The sequence below is a fragment of the Nanorana parkeri genome, unplaced genomic scaffold (assembly GCF_000935625.1).
Source record: "Nanorana parkeri isolate BGI_ZX_2015 unplaced genomic scaffold, ASM93562v1 scaffold100, whole genome shotgun sequence".
NCBI lineage: Eukaryota > Metazoa > Chordata > Amphibia > Anura > Dicroglossidae > Nanorana > Nanorana parkeri.
The window spans coordinates 384,759-396,187 of NW_017306368.1; the positions used below are offsets into that span (position 1 = coordinate 384,759).

The 11,429-nt window shown below is 42.7% G+C and overlaps 1 protein-coding gene across 1 annotated transcript in view; it reads left to right on the forward strand.

Annotated features, from left to right (window-relative positions):
* BIRC6 (baculoviral IAP repeat containing 6) overlaps positions 1-11,429 on the forward strand; it is a 258,916-nt gene that overhangs the window by 161,472 nt on the left and 86,015 nt on the right. The window contains exons 63-66 of the mRNA XM_018552891.1: positions 3,380-3,576; positions 4,307-4,607; positions 6,962-7,179; positions 9,203-9,367. Of these exons, the coding sequence (XP_018408393.1) occupies positions 3,380-3,576; positions 4,307-4,607; positions 6,962-7,179; positions 9,203-9,367 (881 nt within the window). The remainder of the gene's footprint in view (positions 1-3,379; positions 3,577-4,306; positions 4,608-6,961; positions 7,180-9,202; positions 9,368-11,429) is intronic.

The following is an 11,429-nucleotide window of genomic DNA, read 5'->3' on the forward strand; positions in this document are numbered from 1 at the left end:
GGGGGGGGGAGACTTTGTTTTTTAAACAGACAGACCCCGTCTGTTACTTTTGCCATGATATGAAATCGGCACGGCATAGCCATTGTTCAAGAGACTGTATATGTAACAGATCATTTTTCAATAAATTCAGTGTCAGTACTTAAATCTGATGTGGTGTCAGTGTCCTGTGACCTCCTGCCCAGCAGCACTTCCACTTCCACTGGGAAAGCAAACACTAGCAGCTGGTTATGCGCTGCCCATACAGTATTCTTGCAGGAGGAGAGAGTAGAGTGATGCTTCACTAGTGTGCTGCTACCCCTTTAGTGTCGGTTGTGTTTTTGATTAAGCTGTTCATTTAGCTCCTGACCTGCAGTTCAGCTTTAACACATAATGAATGAGATAATACTTTTTGTGTAACTTGTGTAACTAATATATATATATCTGGTAATGATTACAATTTTCATGTTCGATTAATCAAAAAAATGTTTAATTGATTAATTTCGATTAATTATAACGCACATACAGATCCAACTACATTTGCCTATACACATACAGCACAGCTGTATGTGTATAGGGCCAGTGTTGTGGCCCTGTGAGGACTTGCCTGGTTCCTGTCCGGCCTGCGGGAGCAGCTGTGGCTCCCTGGGGATGGGATGGTGGTGCTCTTCCTGACGTCACTTTCGGTGCGCCGCTTCCCGGTCCCTGTAATAGCGCGTCACCCGGCCGGATCGGTCTTTCTTGCCGGGACGCGGTCGGGTGAGGACGCGCTGGGACACGGAGTCAGGTGCTGTAGGGGGGTTGTCTGCCTGCGGGAGGACAGTTGCTGGGGACAACCACGGTGGGGGCGGTGCCTGCTGGGTACTCCCTAATTGCCTGTGGCTCTGTATTACCGGGGGCATGGACAGTGGGGACGGATTGGCCGTAGTGCCCTGTGAGGGCTGCGGCCTCGCTTTAGGGACCTCTCCCACGTCGCCTCTTTGCGCAGCCTGTGCTTCTGCGCCCCTTTCCCAGTCTCCCTTCATGCCTGCGGGATCTTCGGGTGGGGGGTCCGCTGGCGCTGCATTGTCATTGGAGGTTTTTTCCTCCGCTATGGACAGTTTTGTGTTCCGTATTGAGCGCGCTCTGATGCAGTGCCCTCCACTAAAGCGCGCCTTGCCGGCTCCCTCCCCAGCCCTTTCTGGGGATTCGGAGGAAGAGGGTGAAATTTCTGCTGCGGCCGCGCATCCAGACCAGGGGGACTCCTCCCAGGCGGAATCTGGTAGTGACGACGTGTCGGGGGCCTCCCTTATGGTCCAGGAGCGCGAATTGGTCGTGGCCTTGGTTCGCGCTGTGCGGGAAACGCTTAATATTGAGGAGACTCCGAGCTCTATGGCGGTTCCGTTTGGGACCTTGGTTACCTTGTGGGATGGATAGAACGATTTTTTCCTCTATCATCCATAGAGGGACACAGCTTAATAGTAAGCAACTTAAGGTTATACTACCGCCTAAAGAAGAAATAGACCTTGGGCACATTACCCCTTCCACACCAATCCTGCTTAGTTTTTCTTAGTATCATTGAGAGAATGGATGTTTTTAGGGCTGCAACAACTAATCGACATAATCGATTATAATCGATTATTGAAAAAGTTGTCAACTTTTTCAATCGATTAATCGGCTTCCGATCAGTTGGCCTTGTTCACAGCTCCACACGCTGTGCGCCGCATCTCCTCCCCACCTCACGCTCGCCGTTGCCAGACCCGCTCGCATCCACGCTCCACACAACGCACCTCCTCCCCGCCTCACATTTCCTGCCCATCCACGATCGGCAAGGCACGCGGGGAGATGTAGTAAGGAGGAACAGGGGTGGGGGGATGACAGCCGCTGATAGACAGGTCCGATCTCAGAAGCAAGTTGCTGGAAGACTGCTCAGGTAAGCCTGCACTTTCCCCCACATGCTGCTCTATAATGTATTGCAGGGATTTGTATTTCTCTATAGCTGATGGTACATTGTACTGTACATTATACATAGGAATACAAATCCCAGCAATACATTATACACTGTATGTATAATGTATTGCTGGGATTTGTTCTCCTCTATAGCTGGTGATATTCTGCATTGCGCTGTATAGAGGACTACAAGTCCCAGCAATAATACATTATACAGCGCAATGCGGAATACCACCAGCAATAGTACATTATAAAGTGGTACAATGCTAAATACCACCAGCTATAGAGGACTACAAAACCCAGCAATAGTGTGGGTAATGTGCTTTTGCTGGGTTTTGTAGTCCTCTATAGCCCATGCAATTCTGCATTCATTGCTGTATAATTTTACACTTTCCATTTCACTATATTGCACACCACACTATCTTTTTTCTTTTTTACTTCCACCGCTCCAGGCTTGCTCCATTTTTTAAACTTTATTTTATTGTTTATCCGATTAATCGAACTTAATAATCGGCTAACTAATCGATTTTGAAAATAATCGTTAGCTGCAGCTCTAGATGTTTTCTTCCCTTCTGTTATATTGTTTGCTTGAGTTAGAAGATTTTTCTACTTTTAACAACTACTGGTAGATTCAGACCAGATGTTGGAAAATTCTGGAATTCTTTCCAGTTAGCCAACAAGTGCAGATTTTCCCAGATCATTAAGTATACTGGTGTTCTCCCTGCGAAGGTCCTGCATTCAGCAATGACAAACTGTATGTGCCCCAGTTAGCACAGGTCTCTGCTTTTTTAGGTCAGGCCAATTACCTGAGGATTTCTAGCTGCGTTATTGGGACCAGAGCTGTGGCAGTTTTGCCTGTCCCTGCCTCTGAAGACTGATTTTGTTGCGTGTGGCTAAAGCATGTCTTATGTTGCTTTGGGAATTTCTTTCCTCTAATGTAGCTGAGGTTTTGTGTACAGTACTTGCCACAGAAGCCACTGCAGCTGGCTAGGCACCGTGTGAATGGCAGAGAAGACATCATTTCTGTGTTTGTCTCTATAATACTTTTATTTGAGGTTTAACAAGCCGGGCATGGTTTGTCTGGATTGGGAGAACCGTCCTCCTTATTAGAATCTCAAGCTGTGATTTATTTTTTTTCTTCCGGTAAACCGACACTTTTAAACAAAACTCCTGGCAATACAAACAGTATTATCCTTATTAAAACTTGTAATGTAAAATGTTTAATACAGAATAAACTACATGTATTTGGATTTTTTTTTTTTCTGTATTGCACACAACTTTTATACTGGCATGACACTGATTTATTCTGCTCTTTCATGACTTTCTAATATCCATGAGAAAGTCATGCTGAGCTCTATTCTGTTCTATTGTAGTATCTGGTTGAAGGTATTGTATAGTATTTATAAACATAATTGTTGTAGCATTATAAGTTTGGTGTCTTCAACTGTGTCTGTTTTTTTGTTTTTTTCTAAAGAGCATGGTGATTTCTTGGGTTCATGCCCTGAAGATGAAGTAATAAGTCCAGGAGACGACTGCATGGAATCAGTTTTGGATGACTCTTTGCTAGAAACCTGCCCAATTCAGTCTCCATTGCAAGTTTTTGCAGGGATGGGTGGGCTGGCCCTTATCGCTGAGCGGCTTCCTATGCTTTACCCAGATGTCATTCAGCAAGTAAGACTTAATTCTATTCTGTTATGACTGTTTCAGGTACTCACAATGCGCAAACATATATATTATTTATAATAGTACCAGGAGATGACTGGTGGTTCACCCCTTCATTACCGCAACACACTTTAAGTGCAAATGTAAAATGCCCCTTTCTGTGAGCACATTAAATAAACTTGCATCAGAGAACCTGAGCTGAATGCTCTGCTGTGTGTGTGTGTGTCTTCTCACACCCTCTGTAAAACAAAAAATAGTCAGTCATTGTCAGGTTAACTGACTTCTACACTTGGAGCATTTAAGCGTGAATAAAACTCCAGTCATGGGAGGGCTAAATGTGTTTATGATGTCTAATGGGCTAAAATGTTGCTAGTTTGGGGACTGTTGAGCGTGTTGATGTATTTCTTCTAGGTAGGTTTGGATTTCTATAATGGTTACTTTATAAACCGTTTTAGGCAGCTTATTTAGCTTCAACTTTTGTTTTATTTTTGTCGAATGCTTTTGTGGGTTGTGTGCTTTTATAAGCCCCTGTTCACACAATATAGACTTTCAAACCTTGTATGCTATGTGTGGCAGTCAAGAATCCCAGAATTTGGAAATGCAAGTACACCTCTTAACACCAGTCATGTTAGGCTCAAGAGAGCAAAGGGCCTCAGTAGCTCCCTTAGAGTTTGCCTTTGTTCTTTGAGCTACGCTTGCCTAAATCAAATAGAATAATCCACTTTTACTTATTTCATAGGTGAGTACTCCTGTTGTATCCTCCACAACACAAGAAAAACCAAAGGACAGCGATCAGTTTGAGTGGGTTACTATTGAACAATCTGGAGAGTTGGTTTATGAAGCCCCTGAAACTATTGCTTCAGAGCCTCCCCCAATCAAGTCTGCTGTGCAAACCATGTCCCCTATTCCTGCTCACTCCTTGGCTGCATTTGGTCTTTTCCTTCGTCTCCCGGGGTATGCTGAGGTTCTGCTTAAGGAGAGAAAACATGCCCAATGCCTACTCCGCCTGGTACTGGGAGTTACAGATGATGGAGAAGGAAGTAAGTATCATGTTAAGATCACTACACACACTATGATACATAAGTCAAAGAAGAGTTGCAATATGTGTTATGATTTAAAGCTATATTGTATTTGCTAATGCATACGTTCTGGGGTTACAATGTTTTTAAAATGACATACTGCATTCCATTGACTCTTTGATATTAAATACAGATGGAAAGTCTCATCTGCTAATTCCTTTTATGTGTAGTTTAGTACCTTACCGTCTTGTATTGTAATGTCTTCCTTATGTTGTAAAGCGCTGCGCAAACTGTTCGCACTATATAAATCCTGTTATAATAATAGTATGTTAGTAATTACCCCCTTCTAGCCAAATCAAGAACCGAAGCCTGAGCACCCGATGCCAGGGAGATGGCGGCGGCGCATGCGAGTTTAAGCACTTTAAGTTTCACTCTAACACAACAGTTACACAGTGCTTGCAAGATAAAAAGTATTTTAAACGGTTCCTAATTTCTGTGAATTAGAATTGTATAGTTGTAACCTAAACAAGCCCAGGAATACATTTTCTGTTCAACTGCAAAATCACAGGATTTAAGGGGGTTTTTACTTGATATTGATATATCCAAACCCCATTTTGATATCCAATAGATGAAAATGACAAGATTCCATATTTTCAGATGACCGTCAGCAGTCCCAAAGTTTACATTTTTCCTGCAGGTTGGAGAACTGGCAGGTCAAACAAAGAATAGCTATCTGTTCAAAAACTGCAACTAATGTTGCTAACTGTTAAGTTCCTGGGGTCTCTGCCTCTCCTGACCATATCATATAGCATTGTTTTCAGTAGGGATGCACCGATATATCGGCCGAAAATGCCACTTTTGGCTAAATGCCAAAAGTGGCATTTTCCACCCGATACATCGGCGCATCCCAGGTTTCTTTCCGCCCCGCTGGGCGCTACTGTGTCTCAGCGGGGAGGAGAGAAAGTGAGAGCCGGCCGAGCTCTGTGAGCGGCCTGTGTCTCTCCTATCACAGTCCCGCAGAGTGGTGTGGGGGCGCAGACAGCCCGCACTGTCACAGGAGGCTGAGCTCTCCCTGCTCTGCTCGCTCAGCCTCTTGTGACAGCTGTCAGAGGATCGCTGAGTGTTTGTATATAATTGAGACCATAGCATGTTGACTATATCCTCAATTATGAATGAATGGGAGTGATCTATATCACCTCCTGTTCATTCATAGTTGTAGTTATAGTAAACATACTATGTCATGTTATCAATGAACAGGAACTTCCAGTTCATTGATAACGGGGGATACAGAAAAAGAGATTGAGGACTCTGTGTTCTCAATCTCTTTTTCGATTTTAAAAGGGAAATATCAGACCCTATGTTATGGAGAGGAGGTGTTCTGTAGTCTGGTCCTAGGGCAGTGATGACTTTTTGAATCAGGGTGCCCAAACTGCAATGCAAAATCAATTAATTTATCTGAAAGTGCGAACTCAAAAAAGAAAAGTGTGGTGTTTTAGTTTGGGCACTGGTGTTTTAAAAAAAAAGTCCAGCATCACTGCTTAGCCAAAATAGGGAAACACACATATTCAAACATTTATACACTCACAAATTCAAACGCATATGATCATACATTTATAAACACACGCATATCACATGCTTATGAAACACACACATAAAAGCATATCACGAACTCATTAAAACACACACAGATCTCACAGGGAATGAAGCAGATGCGCTTATTAAAACACAGCTCGCACACATTTCACTAACGCATAAAAACACACAAAATAAATCACATTAAAAACGCACACATCTCACACACACATGAAAACGCACACATATCACACGCCTATTAAACAAAATGTTTTGCACTGGTACATGTCCTCCTTGGCATTGCCCAGCTCCCAATGCCTTTTGACAATCCTTTTCCTATTAGCCTTGACCAACCTGATTTTAAAAGGTCACCTACTATTACTTTAATGCGGTTTGCATTTAAGTTTGCAATTTCCAAGCGACCACTAATTGTACTCAAGCACATTTGCCCTCCCTCCCCTTTGTGATAGCAGCACTGAACAGACCATCCATCCTAGCTTAGGACAGCACAGATGGCTCAGGATGCTACTTTTTTTTTGGGCCAGGTTTTTAGATAAATATTTTTTTAAACACACACACAAAAATTCCGAGCTTGAATGGGGCCTATGTTGGGTCGGTGAGGATGGAGCCGAGTAGGGAGGATTGCCAGGGGGGGTTGCCAGTGTCCAATCCATCTGTAGGCGATAGTATAACCCAAAGAGTAAAGGTTTTATGTGCATTTTATGGTGAATAAAAAAAAAAAAATTATCTTTTAAAATTAATCATTTTGTACACTAATCATTTGCTATGTTCCTTTTTATTAGGTCACATCTTACAGTCCCCATCTGCAAATGTCCTACCAACTCTTCCATTTCATGTTCTGCGCACTCTATTCAGCTCTATGCCACTCACTACAGATGATGGTGTGCTCCTGCGACGCATGGCACTTGAAATTGGGGCGATACATCTCATTCTTGCTTGTTTATCTGCCTTAAGTCATCATGCACCCCGGATACCCAATTCCAGCTCTAATCAGACAGAGGTATGTGTATGTGGTCGGAAAGCAATGATATGTTTTTAATAAAAAACTGAATTTCATTAGTTAGCTCAACTGTTTTGAGAAGACAGTGCTGTTTTGAGCTGTGGCACACTACAAAAGGTTTGTTTGGAATAAAACCCCCATAGTGGTTAAAGACTCACTGTAGCAAAATATGTCCTAGGGATGCATTGATACTAGTATCGGTATGGGTATCGGTGCCGATACCGAGTATTTGGGCAAGTACTCCTACTCTGCCAAATGCTCCGTTACCGGAACTTCCGGTCAGATTAAAATTGGCTTCCTGACCTGCCTCCCGGCTTCTTGATTTGACGGAAAGTCGGCCCCGTGCTGTTTGCAGTCGGCCCCGTGCAGCCCTCTTGTTGCTGAACAAAACCGGTTGTACACCAGTGTATTCAAACTTGGCTCAATTGCTACTTCCTTGGCAAGCAGTACCAGTGTGAAAGGTTTGGCCTAGCTTCCTGTTTATATATCGACACTACAAGAAAATACAGGGGCAGCAGCCTAACTTCAGGTTGTTTTTTCTGTGAATTCTCATTTGATTATCTATTTTACTGATAACAAAACATAATGAAGTACATCCAAACTATAGTTTATATTCAGTGTTACACAGGGTAAAGCATCCAGTAAGAGACTCATCTAACAGTGGTTCTCAACCTGTGTAACCTCAGGATCCACATTTGTCCTTGGTCATTAAGTCGCGACCCAAGTCGCACTGCAATGGAGCGCATGGCATTAGGGTACCACGAGGTCCGGTGCGGGCATACGAACTGTGGGTGGGAGGTGCGTTTGGGGTAACATTTAAATGGCAACAACACGCCTCCCACACCAGAATGCACGGTAGGTGTGATTGTGTGGTACAGTGTGTTAATGCATTGTACTAGTGTGAATGGGCCCTCAAAAACACTGACATACACAACCACAGACACATTCTCACACACACTCCAAAGAATCTCCTTTTTTTTTTTTTTTTTTTAAGGTCCACCCAATATCCCTACCTTACAAGAACTGGAGTGGCTCCTCACCCTTGGGGATCCAGTGTGAACTGCCATACTGTAACGGAGCTCTATCCATATGTGCATTGCTTGTACAGCTCCCTTGCGCGCCCTGTAGAGGTGTTGGGAGCCAGAATGTGACATCACTCCGGTCCAGGCAACTCTATAGGAGACGTGAGGTAGCTGTAAGCAATGCACATGGATGGAGCTCCCTCATAGCTGTAGCCCCAGCCCATCCCACCTCAAGCTGATACTCTGCACCGGGCAGCATATTTTGAATGGCTGTTCGGTGTGAACTGACAGTGCTGCGCTAGGGGGAGGCAGAGGAGCCTCTCGCCTAGAAAAGTGGAAGGCATGCGGCGACCCACTGAATAGTGGGGTCGCGACCCACCAGTTGAGAACCAAGGCTTTATAACATACAAAGTTATGAAGTTTTCTATTCCGCAGCAGCTTATGACAATCCTAATATATATTGGTCTTTGCAAAGTGCTATTGGGTAACTTACATAATAGTATGACGTATCTAAAGCAGTGTTCTGTATTATTGATCCCCTATATCAAATTGTTAATCAAAGTATGAGGCATCATTACACTGAACTGAAAAGGTTGTAATAAAAATGTACTAGAAGACTTCCTTCTAGACAGCAGAATAGATTATAATATCCCATAATCCCAGAGCAACCAGTCTTTATCTGACTGTATGCATTCCTTTCTGTATTTCATTGCAGAATAAACTCTGCAGCATTCAGAGAACCAACCTAAGCTGTGATACCAAAATAGTAATACTTCTGTAGCCGGTCTTCAGATGTATTTAATAAATCTGCTATTGAAGTTGGCTATTTATTAAATAATTTTCTCAACATTAACAGTAAGAGGGTAAAATCATGTCTTCCTAAAACAATTGCTGCAACAAACAATGAAATGGCATTTTTTTTCCCATTTTACAGTTTCTTGTGTGTATGTGAATGTGTTTTTTTTTTTTTTTTTTTTTCTTCATCCTAATTTTTGCTTAAGCCACAGGTTTCGACCACTCATAATAGTGGAACATGTGAAGAGCAACAGCTTTACTGGGCTAAAGGCACGGGCTTTGGAACTGGATCTACTGCGTCAGGCTGGGATGTTGAACAGGCCCTGACAAAGCAAAGGTTGGAGGAGGAACATGTAACCTGCTTATTGCTGGTAAATATCTCGATTAAGAGCATAGCCACGTAGAACTAGAGTTTAGGTAGATGTAGGCAGTTTCATTCACTCACCCATATCTTTTATCTCTCGGGAATCTGGTCTCTGAGATATCTGCTTCTTAATTTTTGTGTCTGCCTACCTACAGCAACAGTTAAGATAGTGGCACTTTCCCCAATTTGAATCATTAGTTTGTTGTATCATGGAGACTCCTCCAACAGGGGTAATGAACTTTTGAATGTTATCCAACTTTTTTTTTTTTTTGTCTCTTCATTGACCTCGGTGGCAAGATAACTGTTCCAATCATTATAATGACTAAAGGATACATTATACTCTGATATATTTTTCATTCTGTTAGTGCCAAATTCCAGCCACAATAGTTTTGTGGGCTTAGTGGTAGGATAGCCAGGAACCATGACATCGATATCTTCCTACCAGGTTTCCCAAAAAGTGTATGAAACTGGCCATGTATTGAATTTGGTGGAGTCCTTTCAGGCACATGAGTTTGGCAGGTCATGTGACCGTACTCTTCTCCCTACACCTGTCATTTGTAAATGGTTCTACATTGGGCAGTAGCACTGGACAATGCCGAATATGAGAGCAGCAATTTGAGAATGTACCTATTCAGTAAACTTTATGCATTGCAAAAAATCTTTTTAAAATCCTGTATAAGGAATTTAGAAAAGGATAGCAAGATTTGGTCGCTCACACAGATCCAAATAATTTAGCTAAATCTCATACAATGGCTGTTTCTCCACAGACCTTTGAGGGACATATCTTTATAATAAGCACCTACATGAGAAATGGACATTGGGCACATATAAACTGAAGCCTACCCCCTTGAGGCTATAAGACCTCCCACCACACATTTGTTACTCTTGGTGTCCTCAGGAGAATGTTAGTCATGCCAGATGATTCTGGAAGTCTCTCCAGTTATCCATCAACCACAGAATTTCCCAGTTAGTATATGGGTGTTCTCTCTGCGACAGTCCTGCACCTGGCGGTGACATCCTTCCTTGATATCCATTTGTTTTCCAGTGGCACAGGACTTTGCTTAATCAGGACAGGCCAGCAATCTGGATATTCTGTGCAGAGTTATCAGAACCATATGTGTGCTAGTTCCGGTCTCCATCTTTAAATGCTCATTTTGTTGATGACTTGCAGGCTATTTACTGTACTGAGGATTTTTTTTCCTTTGTTTTTGTACATGAGGCTGTGTGAAACATCTACAGTAGCTGCTAATTTCGAGTGGGTATCTTATATTCTTTCTGCATTATCAATGCTTTGCATACTGGTTAGTGTGTTCAAATTATGTAGATGGCCTCTTTTTTTTATTTCTACTGCTTGGGCTATGTGGATTTGTGTTTTCCAGGAGCCGGGCACTGTTCTGTGCCTAAACTGCTGTTTAAACTTCCCACACATTTTGCTCTAAAGAAGGGACTTAAGGAGGCATATGTGCGCTACAGAGCTGCAGCAACATCTCTCCTGTCAATATTTCTATGAATCGTAGTAGAAATAATGGTAGAACCAGGGTGGGAACTGGGTGGACCGAATTGTGAAGGGACACAAAATATGTAACAATGGTAGCTTGCGTAGCCATACAGGCCCACTTTAGGGACCAACCAATCATGCACTGTAACCAACTGTGCTGCTAAATCAAATAAAAATTTGTAAAGGCCATACCTGCCACTGGCTGAGGAAGCTGTAATGTCTCCATAGCCACCCAATTGAGTCAATTGTTCTAAAATATCTTCTAAAAATTTGACAGTGAGAATATACAGAAATTGTGGGAGGAAGTTCTTTTTAAGGATGTTAAGGAGGTACCTAATTTGACCAAAAAAAAAACTGGGAAAAAGTATTGACCCGAATATAAGCCGAGGGTGGGAAATGAGGCAGCTACTGGTAGATAGATACCAATAAAATTAACATAAATATTAGGGTTTGACAAATAAGGTATCATCTGTATATGAGATTCGCTCTTCCAAAGAATGTATTGACAGCCCTTTTATATTTGTATAGACCCTGATCACGGCAGCCAGAGGTTCAGTTGCTAGGGCAAAAA